Below are 16,706 nucleotides of genomic sequence, written 5' to 3'. Positions count from 1 at the left end.
AATTCCAGCTCTGTCTCTCGTGCGCCCCAGTCTCCGCTGTGCCTCTCCAACGTGCCTGACTGTCAAAGCTATCTAGGCACCCGTAGTTGGCCTCACTTCACACCTCTGGAATTATGGGTACAGTAGTTTACTGAAGACTGAAAGGACGAGTCAGAAAGAGAAATACAGACAATAACAGGAGTTAATGTCAGCCGCCCCAGATTATTATGATTTTATTTCTCAAACACAGAACCAGAATAATCTGATAAAACCTGAAGCTTGCTTCAAAGCAAATGTGATTTAGATATACGATTAATATGAATCAGACATAAATGCTATAAGACAGTGATTCTCAACTGGTGGTCTAGGACCGAAAAGTGGGTCGTGGAGCCCTTTTTTTAGTGAATGCCTAGAAAGAAATTTGCACCCAAAAGTTCATGAAACTCTTCTGAAACATGCTTGTTTTGTCCTGTCTCTATTATTTTTTCATTCATTGTATTGGTTGAGGTCTGAACTATGTCACATTACATAAAATTAGGGCTGTTGAGATTAATCGCATTAAACGTGATTAGTCAAAGTCTACAATCAGCGCTCTAATTGTTTCTTCAATGCGATTCATCTCATGTTGTTGGGCCTTTTAGCACGCTTGGTTAAGGCATGTCAGTGTCTTCCTGCAGCCACAGTGATGTAAAATAAGTCCACTTCTGCCCCTTAATGTCTCATTTCACTTTAAAAGGAACCCTGCATGATCAGACAAGTTCATCTTTTTGGATAGATATTTGTATCTCGTGTATATATATTGAACTAAAAAACTCACCAGATATCTGCATTTTGAGTAATTTGAGTTTATAAACTCACCAGGAGGCCGCCATGTTTTGGTCCGTGCTGGCGCTGTGACGTCACAGTTCTGCAGCGCTCCTCGCCGTTTTTATGCAGTAACGCTGTTTCAGACTGGCAGCCAGTGTTAGGGCTGCATCTCAGAAACGCAGCACGTCTCACGCTTGAAGAATTCTAAAATTTGAGGTCTCTTCTATTTTTTTATTTGCACCACGAGCGGTTATTTGTCCATTTAGACAGGAAAATGATAGATACAGAGCCATATTTACCTTCTTGTAGTAAATATTTATGTCCATATCTGCAGAATGTATTTGAATTCCATTTCTTGATGAACCAGATGAAGGCCATGAGCTAAAATGCATCTGTTTAATAAAGTTGTTCCCCAAACATCTAATCTTTATGGAGCTTTCTGTTTCCACACAGTTCAAGTAAAGGTAAATACAGAATCAAAGCACCTCTGGTTTGCGCTTTTCAAAGTAATAGTCCACTTTACCATTTCTTTGGAGAGACTCCCTTCGTATGTACATAATGCTTTTATTCTGAAAAGCTTCCGGCACGCTTCCACTATACACTAAATTCAGTCACTTGTAGGGAGTTTTATTGAGGTAAAACTTAGGAGGAATGACAGAGCGTTGACAGCAGGGAGACAAAGCCAACACACTGCAAACTCATGTCTGGTATGAAAGCTGTTATGGCAGCAACAGGTGCAAGCAGCAAAACCGTCTTAAAAATGGTTATTGCATAGAAAAGGCGAGGACTGCTCATAGGGAGCACTGCAGAACTGTGACGTCACACTTCTAGCGCGGACCAAAACATGGCGGCCTCCTGGTGAGTTTATAAGCTCAAATTTACTCAAAATGCAGATATCTAGTGAGTTTTTTTAGTTCACTATACATTTGAGAAAAACAAGTGTCTATCCAACAAGATGAACTTGTCTGATTATGCAGGGTTCCTTTAAAAAACTCAGTGGACAAGTCAGGAGTCATCTGCACCTTATATCTTCTTCATGCTCCATAACAAGTTCCTTTTTGTGGTTAAGTTTGTTATAGTCTTCTATCTCCCTATAGAAGCAAGTCAGTATCCAAGCAGGAAGTCAATTACCCTTAGGTTAAGGCTGGCCACACACTAGATGATTAGAAAAAATATTCAAACGATTTTGCCATCTTTTAATCCACTAAGCGCACACAAGTACTCAGCCAGACTGAGACCACACACCTGCAAACCTGCCAGCGACCTCTAATTATCACGTGACTTCAGGAGAAAACAAACATGGATGTCTATTGATGCTTTCAGCTTGCTGTCCCTCCACAATACCCTGTCCTGGCATGCGTTACAGTTTCAGCAAAAATCATGAAACAAGAAAAACAACCAGGATGAAATCCTGGCTGGAATGTAAGTACAGTTGTGTTTTTGCTTGTGGTCTTTGAAGGTATGAATGATCAAGCTGATGGCGCTATTTGGTCTGCTTGGTCTCATTGGTTGTTGTGGGTATTCCATTTGAGGCATGACAACAAAGTCTGGGATGCTATGACAAGATCTGGAGTAGAAAAACAATCGTGTTGACACCACACACTTGAGGATTATTCGCACAAATTATTGTTTGTGATAAGGCTTTCTTGGATACACCCCACTATGGTTGAAGCAAATTAGGCCCTAAATGGTGCTTAAACTCCTGTAGTATATGGCCAGCCTAAGACAGTAGAAAAATAAAAAATGAAAAACACAATTTTGATTACAAAAAGTGTAATTTTAAAATGCGATAAAAGGGATGTGATTAATCGCGATTAACTACAGAACTTCTGAGATGAATTGCGATAAAAAAATTCAATCTTTTGACAGGTCTGAAACATTTCAAGGATGTTGCGTCGTGTCCTGAGGCTTATACAGATCAGAGCTACCGCTGTAGAGTACAGAAAATAAAACATTTAGAAACACTTGATAATAATGTGTTGGTGAATTATTGTAAAATTGTATTGTTTATTATTGTATTGTTAACCCCTTAAAGCCTTTTGTATCATATTTGATACATACTTTTATGGTGCCTCTATTTAATTAATATGATCAACAAATTACTAAAAAAACTTCTGAATACAATCTGATAAATGATAAAAAAGCCCTCAAGTTGACTTTCAGTTACCAAAAACACATAATGTGTCAGATGAGATACAAAAAAAATATATATGTTAAATTCAGTGGAAATTTGGATTTTATTGGATTTCAGTAGAAAGTGAAATAAACATTTCAGTTCCAAAAAATGAGATGTTTCTGGCTATAATTTGTGATTTCAGGCTTTAAAAGGTTAAAGTGTGTCCACTCGACTGAAAGAAACATGAACTAAAACAACGTAAATATCCATAACAATTCAAATCAGAAACATGACAGGAAAGATATCTTTATTGCAACAACATGACAAGGAAACTCAACATCATGGTTACACACACATTTAAAAAACTTTCTTAAGTTTCCATCACTGATCTTGTCCTTTGTGTTTGACATTTCTCCCTGCCCTCCCAATGGATGAAATCTGCATATATGTTAACTAGATATAGAACTTTGTGATGCTCAGACATGTCTGAGTTTTTAAATTAAAACAACAAAGAGACAGCTCATAAAAAAGTCATAATAGTCAAACAAAGAGCATTCCTCACCATCGCTCAGATTTACCAAACTAACCAAGTATTAATGAAGTTAAGTAAAAAACAGCCCTTTATTTCAGCACTTTAAGGCATGGAGGTGCTTTGTTTGTAATTAGTTCCTCCTCTAAGATGAAGGAAAAGAAAGTCAGTGTCTACGTGCATGATTTCCTCAGTTGCCATGCAGGTTCAGCAGGTTCATTGTGACTTTATTTTAAAGATGCTGTTTGAACTGAAGTCTGAAACCTGTTGCTCTCTCTATCATGTCTGCATCCACATTTTATCTCAAGTAAACAGTCTGCGTACTAAATCTCTTTTCTCAGACCCAGACATCAAAAGATCTGAACATACATGGCAGCTGAACACATCATGTACCAATCCGACTTCCCCCCACCTCAACAACCATCTACAGCTTCTTTCAGTTCCTTGTTGTCATGGCTACAGAGTAAAGCAACATTACTGCAAGGCCTTACGAGCAGAGCTCCGACTCTGCTCTTCAGCATGGTTGAGTGATCTGTCCTGAATGAACTGCAGTGGTTGACGACCAAAAGGAAGAAACTGTTTAGAATCAATGAAACAATGATATGTATTTGTTTATGTGTAATCTCTGTATGCGAATGTGTTTGTCCATTTATTGCTCCATATTTGTCCCCTGTGTGTTTGCGTGGTCACAGGTTTTCTCCCGGTTGATACTGCGGCTCTGTGGCAGTGAAATAATCCTCCAGGAACGACTGTAGGTACTCAAACGTGTGCCGCTCATCAGCCTCCCGCCGCCAGCACTGCAGCATCAGTTCATGGAGCGAGGCGGGGCACCCTGGGGCACAGGGCATCCGATAACCCCTCTCCACCTGCTCCAGAACTTCACGGTTGTTCATGCCTGGGGAGGGGGGGTATTAAAAACCCTTTAAAATCATATAAATAAAAAACCCACAAATATTGATATAAAGAAAAGGTAACAAGGCAGGAAAACAATTCAAGAGACTTATAAGGATCACACAGGTAGACTAATGCAAAGCAATAACACAAAAACACAATGCAAAGATGAAAGACTTTCTGCAACTTTATGGGTGGCATGCAAGAAATTCATCAAAGCAGCTCTAAGGAACATTTTGTTGATCCTGTCCTGGATATGCATGCTTAAAAGGTTAATATACTATGACTTGTATCTAATTCACAGTGTAAAATGTAAACAAAAGGTCCTTAGGGCTTCTTAAACTGTGAAGGAAAAGCCTGTTTTATTTCTGATGTGCTGCTTTGCTTTTGTATGTTAAGCAGTGATGCATTAAGATTAAAGTGACAATAGGCCTGCAAAGTAAAAGCAAATATACAAAGTATGATTACATTGCCTTTTACAACAAAAATCATAAAAAATGCTCAGACTCACACCTTCGGTAGTGCATGTCCACCTAAACTCGCAGTTATTTGGTGTTTTCATGTTTTATACCAGCAGTTCTAAAGTGGTCCTGCCTCACGACCCTCTACTCACTCCTTAATGAGCACCCATTTAAAGACCCATCCATCTATTTTCTACACCACTTATCCCGTTGGGGGTCACAGTGGGCTGGAGCCTAACCCAGCTGTCATTGGGTGAGAGGCGGGGTACACCCTAGACTGGTCACCAGTCAATTGCAGGGCTGACATATAGAGACAGACAACCAGGTACGCTTACACTCACACCTATGGCCAATTAAGAGTCACCAATTAACCTAACAAGCATGTCTTTGGTAGTGGGAAGCAAGGTTTTTATAGGTAACTAAAACTAACTATATAAATAAAACTTAAAGGTAAAAAATTATTTTTAGTTAACTGAAACTAAATAGGGCTGCATGGCTCACAGCTAGAAGGTCTCTGGTTCGTTTCCCAGTCAGGGCCTTTCTGTTTAGAGTTTACGCTCTCCCCGTGCATGCTTGGGTTCTCTCCGGGTACTCCAGCTTCCTCCCACCAAAGACATGCTCGTAAGGTTATTTAATAAAGTTAGATACAAAATCTCCTAAGTTTTAGTCTTTGCCAGCAGCAGGCTGACTGACATGTAAACCTAGGCCTGGATAGAGTAAAGTGGCCTGGTTTGATTAAAGAAGACTTAACACCATGGTTAATTTTAGGGCTTTAGTGTTATACAAACATAAAATTGAATACAAAAAAGAAAAAGTGAAGAGCCTCTTTGGGTTAAGCCCCTGACAAGTATCCCATATTATTGTAAAAACTGAAACTAACACTAAAACTAATAAAAACTTAAGAAAAACAAATATTTTTTAGCAAAACAGAAATTAAACTTAACAAAAAACCCCAGCAGAATAGAAACTAAACTGAATATTAAAACAAATTGTAAAAACTAAATAAAAACAAAATCTAATTTAAAAAATCACAAACTATTATAACCTTGGTAGGAGGAAACTGGAGTACCTGGAGAGAACCCATGCATGCACTTGAAGAACATGTAAACTGCACAGAAAGGCCCTGACCGGGAAGTGAATCAGGAACCTTCTTGCTGTGAGGAAACAGCCCTAACCTTTGCAGACCCAATCACAACCCTTATGTCAGATAATTTTTCAACCTGATTTATTTCCTGAAACATACTGCTGTTTGGACCTCAGACAGTACAGACAGCAAACGTAACAAAGGGAAGACTGAATAAAATACCCCAAAGTTCCCAGAAAAATTTCCTATGAGATTCCCAAAAGTTTCTGAGATACATTCCAGGTTAAATGCTGCTGTCTTGGTTAATCTAATACAAACTAGAATTATATCCTCTGTTAAATAATGCAAGAGTACTACAATTTAACTGTGTATAGTAAAAGAATAAATCCAGCTAACAGCATGGCATATTTTAATATGCACAGCAGAGTGACAGTAGATAAGAATGTCCCACCTTTAGGCGTTGAAGCTCTGAACTCATGGTGTGTTTTAATGTTATTAACTCTTAGATAATGTAAAGAAAACTTCATTTTTCACTGTAAAAGGCTTTGTTTGTCTCAGTGAAACATGATTTTGCTCAGATTCTGATTGAGTTTAACTTATAAATAACTTAACCTGGAGACTTTGGATTACAGAGGACAATCAGCATGTTCCTGTGTGACATTAAAAACATTAAATTAAAGGGGGCCCCCTTTACCTGGGTATGGCACCCGTCCCTTAGTGATGAGCTCAGTGAGCAGGATGCCAAAGCTCCAGACATCTGACTTGATGGTAAAGCGTCCGTACAGTGCTGCTTCTGGAGCCGTCCACTTGATAGGAAACTTCGCCCCTGAAACCATGGCAACACAGTAAAGACGCATAATCATATAATTAGGATAGGTTATGTATAAAAATATAGGCATGGAGGCAGAGGCAGAGTCTCTTAATCATCGCTTTGTGCAAGCGTGGCTCTCCTCCTCGCTCCCTCTGATTTGCACATGCACATACACAAACATTTACTTAATATAACACGCTGTTACCTTGTCTGGCTGTGTACTCGTTGTCTTCAATGAGCCGAGCCAGGCCAAAGTCAGCGATCTTGCACACAAGATTGTCTCCAACGAGAATGTTAGCTGCTCGCAGATCACGATGGATGTAGTTCATCCTCTCAATGTATGCCATCCCAGATGCGATCTGTAACACAGAAAGATTTAAGGTCAGACAGATTTATAGAGGTTGTTGTGTCTTTATCTGTAAATTTGTGTTTAACTCGCCTGTGCAGCCATGTCCACCAGCTGAGGCAGCTTCAGACTCTGACCTTCACCGTCTTTTAAGAAGTCCAATAAACTTCCTGAAAAACAGAGAGGATACCATCATGGCTGGCCCCTGATTCCTCCTTTAAATGTGGTCATATTTTATGGAAAAAAATGTGTACAATACAAGCAGTTCATTCATAAATTCAGACCCCCTTCACTTTGTTCAGTTTTGTTATGTGACGGCCTGTTTCTAAAGTCATTTAACCCCTAAAGCCTGAAAACACAAATTACAGCCAGAAAATTCTAATTTTTTTGGAACTGAAATGTTTATTTCACTTTCTACAGAAATCCCAAAAATCTAAATTTCCATAAAATTTAACATATATATTTTTTGTATCTCATTTGATACATTAGGTGTTTTTGGTAACTGATACTCAACTTGAGGGCATTTTTATCATTTATCAGATTGTATTCAGAAGTTTTTTTTTTTGTTTTTTTTTTTTGTAATTTATGATCATATTGATTAGATAGAGGTATCATAAAAGTATGTATCAAAAATGATACAACAGACTTTAAGGGGTTAAAGGGGACATATCTTCCCCTTTAAAGACAAGTTTATATTGGTCTCAGAGGTCCCCAAAACATGCCTCTGAAGTTTGTTGCTGAAAAAACACTCAAATATTGGACTTTTGTATGCCTAAAAACCCCTCTGTTTCAGCCCTGCTCAGAATGAGCTGTTTCTGTGTGTGGCTTTAAAAGTTACTGAGCTGTCTGACTCTGTCCCTTCCTACACCTCTCTCTGGAAATGGATGTGGGAGGATCAGGAGAGCCACATAAGAGGGTGAAACTTTCCTCCAAGCAGGAGAGTCAACCAAACCTGGGGGCGGGGCTAACTCCCCACATGACATCATGAGAGGAAAATCTGAGAACTGCTTGTTTCAGCACACATTTTCTGAAAGGTGTGTGTGTGTGTGGGGGGGGGGGGGGGGCTGAGGAGTGTAAAACTTTTTGCATCACATTCAAATAGACTGGAAGCTGTAATTGCTGCCATAAGCAATTCAACTAAGTTCTGAGAAAAGGGTCTGAATACTGATGTCAGTGTGATATCTTAGTTTTTCATTTTCAATAAATTTGCAAAAAATTCTAAAATTCTGTTTTCACTTTGTCATGATGGGGTCCTGAGTGCAGACTAATGATAGAAAAAATGAGTTTTTTGATTGTAGCAGGCTGCATCATAACAAAACTGAAAAAAGTGAATGGGGTCTGAATGCTTCCTGAATGTTCTGTATATTACATCATATTATAATGAAAGTCATGCCATAAATTCATACCAAGTAATACACTGAAGTTATTTTTTCCTACATAGAACTTAATGCTAACTTCCTCCTGTGTTTTTAGTGGCTACTGAGGGTTTCACCTGCCCTCTGGCCATCTTCACACAGACGTCAAAGGTCACGCTCAGAGGAAGAAATTAAATTTTTAGAATTGGAAAGAATTCTGAGTTTTGCCCTGCAGGGAGGCACATGGGCCTGAACTCTGCTCTTAAAATCATAAAATGTCTCCCTGATCACTACAACATCCTCCTGCCAAAATTCTAATATCTGTCATTTTTTTGATACATGCATATGTTCTTTCTAAGCAGATATTCAAAAGTTTGAAGTTCATCTCAAGCACATCATAAGTGGTCATTATTATGTGGTCAAGATCCAGACTTTTGTTTTAAGAAGGATTGGGTCTGTTTTCATCATTTTCCTTCGTTGCAAATAATTTGGAAATAAAGAGATGATGGCAGTGTGTACTTTAAAGTGTGCTACCTTGGCTCATGAACTCAGTGATGATGTAGATGGGCTCCTCGGACACGACAGCGTAGAGCTGCACCAGCTTGTCATGGCGGAGTCTCTTCATGATCTGAGCCTCCTCCAGGAAGGCCTCAGGGGACATGGTTCCTGGCTTCAGCGTCTTCACCGCTACCTTGGTGGTACCATTCCACATGCCTGGCATACAGACAAGAGGATGTGAACGCACACATAATACATCAACACGCTCACACACAGAGCAACAGCACAGGAGGACAAAACATCTTTCTGCTTTACTGTCAAGGTGATGGCTGTATAAACATACATGTGTGAACCAAAGAGCTCCCACATACAGAAATAAAGAACACAGCACATATATGTAGGCGTAACATACAAAGCATCCAACTGGGATACATGCATATAATAGTTATTTTTGAGAGCATGCATGGCATGAAATAGGTGATGTTAGAGGGAGGGAAGGGGATGTTTACTGGTCTTACAATGACGACAACAATACCTGAGAAACAGCACATTAAGGGAGACCATCTGCATGGTTTAGAAAACCCAACATCAGGTTATTTAAAGTGATAAAGGGGTTGTTTTTTTATTTCTAAACTGGCATTTATTTGATCATTAGTTGATTGATCTAAATTAATACAAGTCAAGGTCTTTATTTTTGGTACAAGAAACTTATATCATTCGATGCAATACTGGTTTGGCTGAATGTTGTCTTACAATGAAAAATCCAAAACAGGGGGATCTCAAAATGAGGTGGAGGCAACAGTGGCAGGTATTCATAGTTTGTGAGTAGTACTGCACTGGATTGTGGGTGAGTACGATGTGATACAATATGACTCAACACCATACAATACCACATGATAGCAGACAAAATACTATGAAAAGAAACAAGACGGTGTGATATGATGCAGTGCAATGCCCTGAATATGATGTGCCACTGTGATGAATGACACTGCTAAAAATGTAAGGGTCACTTAATTTTGCTAAATAAAAGAATTAATAAAACCACTAACCATCATTTCTTACGTTTTGCGATCGAAATAGAAAGATTTACTTAAGCAACAATTGTTTTTCCTAGCAACGCCCGAGGGCTTGACTAATAACTGGAAGAGTCATTCCAGTCCCATAACGTTCTTAGGAAATGTAAACATTGTTCAGTAGTCCAGTAAATAAGACTGCCCATATACAACGTTACAAAGGCACAAAAAACAGTCCGCTCAGTGCACTTTCTTATCAGATCAATCAATGAAAAGGCATGAAGAAAAGGGGGACGGAGATTCATCTGTGATCGCACTATAAACCTGTATGTTAACAATGATAGTCATCTGATAGAAAGCCTCGTATTAGCAGACTAGCTCTGTTTGAATTAACAGAATATTACCTCCTTAAGCACTGCGAGGTCACAGAGGTGAAATGGAGCTGTCCATGCCCTGCAGGTGCTGATTCCCTGTTTAGAGACGCGTCAATATTGATCAGATATTATCATGCCAGTTTATCAGAAGAGTTTCCTTTGGCTCTACAAAGATATAATGGCTTCTTTTCTTTTCTTTAAATCCTCGAACAATAGTTTAAATAAGTTAGAACAGGAAGGAAGGGAGGTTTTTTTTTTTTTCCTTTTTTTAGCATTACTGTCCTCTCAGTGTTAAGGTGAGCCTGGAAATAAGTTGTACGTCAGATATAGGAGATAAGACCGGCTTACTGGTCTTAAACCTGGAGTCTGTCAGTATATTTATGTCAATTAAGTGACGGTTGAGGCCGGCCCACAGGCTCCTGAGACTGGCAACGCTGTACTCCCTGCTCAGAAAATATGACTGCCTCAGGTTCCTATGGTTACTCTTATCATCTAACCAATGGAACTTCCAGAGCCAATCAGAATCGAGTTTTCACCAAGCCCATGGTATAAGCAACGATACTAAAAAATACAATGCAATGTGATGCTGTACAATATGATACTATACTATGCACTACAATACCATCTGATATGATACAAAATTATACCATACCATAAACTACTCTGCTATAGAATATCATACATCCCGATATTATATACAATACAAAACAATACGAGATGATAGGATATGACACAATCCAATATGATGCAAAACAATATACCATACCATATAAGACCATACCAATACAATCTATTATAATACCATAAATCACGATATCATACCATAAAATACGAAATGATACAAACCGAAACAATAAGATATCATACAACACAAAACAACAGAGTCCAGCATGGGTTCAGTTTTGCAAAGCAGCATCCATTTACACCAATAGAGCTAAGAACAGAGACCAGACTGGTTACCCACAATTTTCCCCATTTCATACCTGGACCCATGAACACGGAGCACAACCTGACCTGACCTGACCCAACACGACTTGTGTTTAAACACAATGTTTAGCAAACAAGGGCAACAGGCTTCTGCACATTCCCTGATATTCGCACTCTTGTGTTTGTTGCGCACATAGATAAGCAGTGTTAAATAACCCTACCGCTGCACCTTTTCTTTGTCTCACACATGTAAACACACACTCGTACATGCTTGCATACATCAATGATTGCATGCTTCTGTTAAAACGACTGTCCACTTGTGTACAGTATAACCAAAGGCTATAAAAGAATAAAACTCACAACAGTGAGCAACATAGGCACTTAGAGAGTAACTCAATGACTCCTACAGAGCTTTTGCCAAAGAACAAGTCCACATATGAGATACTGAAGAAGAAACAGAGGAAAAATGTGTCTTAAATCACCTCAAAGCTTTATGGAACTCATTCTTGAGAGTATTTGCTTATTTAGATGTTAAAATAATGGTAATCATTGTCATAGAGCTGATGATTTTCTCTTTTTTATTGGTGTCACCTGCCACCTGCCCACATTTCAATTTTGTTCCCTGTTCCTGCAAAATTTAAGAATTATATTTTCCACCAATTGCTGAACATTTTTGCGGGTCACCTGTAGAGTACCTCCCCGGTGCAGGACTCTACGGTACAATACTGTGTGGGTGCTGATTTAGAGTGAAGAAGATCCCAACCGTTAATCCTTTGTGACTACTGTACTGGGGTATGAGTGAACATGACAAGATCATACAGGGATACCTGCTCATTTTTCTGAAAATGTGTTCTTTTGAATGATTATACAATCTGAGCAAGAGGTGTGGGACACCCTGGACTGGTCACTGGCCGATCACAGGGCTGACATACAGAGACAAACAGGCACACATGATCACACAAACACACCTATGGGCAATTTAGAGTCTCCTATTAAATTAAGAAGCATGGCTCTGGACTGTGGGGGGGCCTGGTGGAACCCATGCATGCACAGGGAGGAGATGCAAACTCAAAACTGAGAGAACCTGTCTGACAGAGATGGGAGGCTGCAGTGCAACACCGTGTAGCCCTCATTGATGGTTTGTTTGTGGGAGTACCAAGCACTAACACAAATGCTCATCACAGCCAGACATCCAGCATCACGAACAGTTTTTACTTGAGGGCAATAACAGACACCACAGAGGACGACACCAGACAGGTTGTTTTCCTCACCCATCCAAACGTCCCCGAAACAGCCCTGTCCCAGCTTGGTTTGCATTGACAGTGTCTCCCTGGGCACCTCCCAGGCGTCCCGCCCGAGGCCCATGGTGAGTGGGGTGCAGTTGGGACAGGGCTTGGTCAGGTAATAACACAGCCCGTCATTGCTGCCTAACAGAAGAATGAGGGTGCAGAAGAATGGGTGGAAAGGGTGAAGTGGTGGGAGGAAAGATGGGTGAGGGGATGACAAAGAGATGAGGTGAGATGATGAAACATGCACATGCAACAACAGGGGGAGGGGCTTAACTCTGCACACCTGGATGTGAAATGAGGAGACATTTTTATTCATAAGCTGCTGCCTCTGTGTAATTTTTTCACACACAGGGATTTATTAAGGATTTGTTTCACTGCTGCAGTTTTTATTCCACACACCGTCCATCTATCACCTGTGAGTGTGTGTTGTCTTCGTTTGTGTGGTCCAGTCCTTCAGGTGTATTTCTCACAGGTAGACAGACTGAGGCAGATAAACAGGGCTTTACAGTGAGTATTTGTGATGCTTTAAAGCATTTACTAATGTCCTTGTCAACTGAAAACAACTCAGATTTAAATGCATCAGGTCGTCTTTTAATGCTTCTCTTATCCAGGTGTGCTCCAGATGTCACCTTTCCCCCTGCTGCAACAAAACGCCCCCCTTCCTACCCATCCAGACTTCTCCAAACTGGCCGTTGCCAAGTTTCTTAATCAGCTGCAGAGATTCGCGCGGAATCTCCCACATATCCTTGGTCTTCACCGATAAGTCAGCCAGCTTAGGCATGCCCCGCTTACAACTGCCAATCAAACGGCAGCACAGTCCCGCCGCTCTCTCTGAGCGCAAGAGGAGAGACAAACAGACAGGAGAAAAAGAAAAAAAAGGGAACGAGAGAGAGAGAGAGAGAGAGAGAGAGAGAGAGAGAGAGAGAGAGAAGGCAGAGAGGAGAAGTGGCAAATGCAAACATAAAGAAAAAACAAGACAGGTTGCTTATGCGCTTGTGCAACTGACAAGTTAATCACAAACTTACACAAAAGGAAATTGCAACAAACCAGAAACTAGCACACATTCTTAGCAGCAGAGTCACCAAGGTACAAAGATGATAACTATTGCAACTGATTAAAAAAAATAAAATAAGAATATTTGCCAGCAAAAAGAAGTCAGTGAGGCTGTTTTTGATGGCTGAGGGATGCAAAGTCACAACTTGCAAAATCAAGCCACTAGGGGGCATATTTACTCCGTTAGACAGCAGAGGAAGTTGAGGGTGTGAACACAACTCGGTCTAGAAGTGTGAATCAAGCTTGAAAAGTCTGACTTGAAGTAAGTAGTGGAGGAAGTGTCCTATTCCTTCCTTAAAGTGTGTCAAACTAAATGTCTCTTTATTAAGAATATATGCTCTGTTTAGGCAGAAAGGCCCCTTTCAAAGAGGACCAAAGGAGATGACTATAACTGATGCACTGGTGTGAAAGGCTTATTTTGACGTCAAAGAAAGCTGCATTGTTTATGGGATGGTCATTTGATTGAAATTCTACTTTTGACTGATTCTTTTGATTCTTTTGACTGTGTAAATGCTAAGAACATACATTTTGGAGAGAAAATTTTAAAATCTGATTCTGTAACACATCAATAATGAGCTCTTCACATTCTTTTGTCTACCCAGGCTGTTGGGGACCAAAAATAGCCCACTGAAACCACTGTCACTAAATGTCAGACATTTTCTCATACATGGCATGAGGAGAAATTGCACACGTTTTTTTCCTTGTCTCACAATGAATATTCAATATTAATGATTAGGTCTCACCTTGATTAAAACTAAATGCAGAATAATTTGAACAAAACTTACTTGCTTTTAAAGGTGCAGTGTGTAAAACTGAATATCAACATCTAGAAGTGGGTTCTAGATTGCATTTCTCTGCTGGAAACTGTGGCAACCAGTTGAATTTAATGTGTATCTGTAATATGAATACAATACAATACAAGACAATAACTTAATCCTTTTTTCCTCTATGTTACTATGGAAACATGTAAAAATCCAAGATGGCGGCATCCATGGAGGGGATCCTCCCTATGTATGAATTAAAGGTTTATTCTGAGTTTTTTTTTTTTTTTTTTTCAAAATAGCTATTTTTGAATTTAGATGACTAAGCATTTATTTAGATAGACCGTCTTAGAAATGTTTTGCTTTATTTTACCAAGTTTGTTCAGCTGAATTCTACTAGGCTAAATATCACACACTGCACCTTTAACTGGCATTTAAAGGGTTACATTTCCAAAATCAATAAATATTTGAGTTATTTGAGAACACCCTGAGTGTAGCAAATTTTGAAATTTTTATATTGTCCAGAAATAATAATGCTTGAAAATTCAGGTTTTTTAAAGATTTATTTTCAAGCCTTTATTAGATAGAGGAGGACAGTGGATAAACTCCGGAACAGGGAAGAGAATGGGGGACATGGTGCCACAGGCAAGATTCGAACCCAGGCCGCCCGCGTACAAGGTGCACGCCTTTACCACTCGACTACCGGCGTGCCCCGAAAATCCAAGTTTTTAATCATTATAAACAAACTGAAGGCTTTTAATATTTTCATAACAAACATCAGGCTTTTTTGCACTTAAACTGTCATTGAATGGTTAAATTTCCACAGTTAACCAATATTTTCCTTTTTTTCATTTGATCTAGATCAAATCATTAATGTAAAAAAGGTGGATTTAAGACCAAAGTTGTTTTTTGTTGCCATTTATGTACGGTGTTCATGAATGGCCATGGACACCCTTGAGTGTAGTTTATTAAAATCTGAAAATGTAGACAAAAAAAAACACATAAAAATCAAAGTTTATATTATATTATTAACATATTCAAGGCTGTGATAATCTTATAGAAATCTATTTTGCATGTCATATATGAAAAGTATTCCAGTTTTAGTGTTTGTTACATTATAAAAATCAGGGGTGGGGGCTGTTTGCGCTTTAACTGGCATTTAAAAGGTTAAATTCCTAAATGATTAAATAATATTTAATATATATGATCAGGTCTGATCTTGATTAAAAAAAATAATCCCCCGAAAAATGTAATTAAAAAAATCTACAATATTTTATTGCTATCTGTGTATTGTGATCATTCAGTTCACAAACACCCTGAATATAACAATCTATTCTTAAAATCTTTAAATTAAAAATGCTTAAAATCAAAGTTGTTCCTCATTATTAATATATTCATATTCAAGGGTTAATTCTCCTCCTGAAATTTTATGGAAACAAATCAAGACTTACATGTAAACATCTAGGTTAATGTACTTTGGACAGTAAAAGTACAGTTTACAAAACAGTCAATAGTGTAATTATAGTTTGAAGCAAGGAAAAAACACTGTCACACAGAGAAAGACTGCTAAAGATTCAAAACATCTGAAAACAAAGTCTGTGGAAGCAGGAGCGTTTGAGCTGGAAACATCAGAAATAAAAGTTTAACACAGGAACAGAGACGCTGTACCGCGCCCACGTGGTTGTGAGTCTGTGTTTTACCTGTGTAGTGCTCTACAAGCTGCTGCACTGTGTCGAACTGAGATCTGGTGGTGATGTAGTAACCACCATTGTCCAGTTTACGGATCTTATAATGCTTCACGTGGTCTCCCTTGTTGTCGTCCCAGTCACGGATGGACAGAGAGTAAGCACCTGTGGAGGAGAGGTGGAGAACTGTCAAATAAGTCTGCACTGATATGAAGAGTCTATGTGTTTGTGGCCTACTAACCCTTAGTGGTCTCGCTCTCTCGTATGAGGAAAGTACCCCTCTGGTTATTCTGGCCCAACAGCTGTCTCTCTGCATCCTTCCTCCCCATCTTCCCAAAATACCACCTGTCACCATGACAACACCACACAGGTAACCACAGCAACACGTCACATAATTTCACCTTAACCTAGAAACTTAATATAACTGCAGCAAACGTAGATGAACTACTGCTTAGTCGATGAGCGTGCATGTGTGTGCTCACTCTTCTGCCTGTATGGAGTCCACAGGAGCGACGTAATTGGATGGGATGTAACCTGAGTGTCCTGTGTCCAAAGATCGAGCCTCCCACCAGTCACCCTCTCTGAAACAAAAAACACACACAGAGCAGAAATCTGTTGGCAGGCATTAAAACATTAAATATGCTGCAGGTGTAAAAACACAGCCTAGACAGACTGCTCCTTTGGTCCCTCTGAGGTTTAAAATTTAAAAGAAAACTGCTCATGTACA

At 39.3% G+C, this 16,706-nt stretch overlaps 1 protein-coding gene across 2 annotated transcripts in view; it reads right to left on the bottom strand.

Annotated features, from left to right (window-relative positions):
• Positions 1 to 3,188: 3,188 nt before the first annotated feature.
• Positions 3,189 to 16,706, bottom strand: part of yrk (Yes-related kinase) — a 35,887-nt gene continuing 22,369 nt past the window's right edge. Inside the window, exons 6-14 of one of the 2 annotated variants that reach the window (XM_041809613.1) lie at positions 16,462 to 16,560; positions 16,221 to 16,324; positions 15,995 to 16,144; positions 12,463 to 12,618; positions 8,914 to 9,093; positions 7,118 to 7,194; positions 6,884 to 7,037; positions 6,562 to 6,693; positions 3,189 to 4,326 (exon numbers count right to left, since the gene is read on the bottom strand). In XM_041809613.1, coding sequence (XP_041665547.1) covers positions 4,118 to 4,326; positions 6,562 to 6,693; positions 6,884 to 7,037; positions 7,118 to 7,194; positions 8,914 to 9,093; positions 12,463 to 12,618; positions 15,995 to 16,144; positions 16,221 to 16,324; positions 16,462 to 16,560 — 1,261 coding nt within the window. In that variant the 3' untranslated portion in view covers positions 3,189 to 4,117. Of the gene's footprint in view, positions 4,327 to 6,561; positions 6,694 to 6,883; positions 7,038 to 7,117; positions 7,195 to 8,913; positions 9,094 to 12,462; positions 12,619 to 13,146; positions 13,312 to 15,994; positions 16,145 to 16,220; positions 16,325 to 16,461; positions 16,561 to 16,706 lie in introns of both variants that reach the window. The other variant, XM_041809612.1, reaches the window with a different exon arrangement.

The sequence above is a fragment of the Cheilinus undulatus genome, linkage group 16 (genome assembly GCF_018320785.1).
Source record: "Cheilinus undulatus linkage group 16, ASM1832078v1, whole genome shotgun sequence".
In the NCBI taxonomy this organism is placed as follows: Eukaryota; Metazoa; Chordata; class Actinopteri; order Labriformes; family Labridae; genus Cheilinus; species Cheilinus undulatus.
This window is presented reverse-complemented; position numbering and strand designations above follow the sequence as displayed.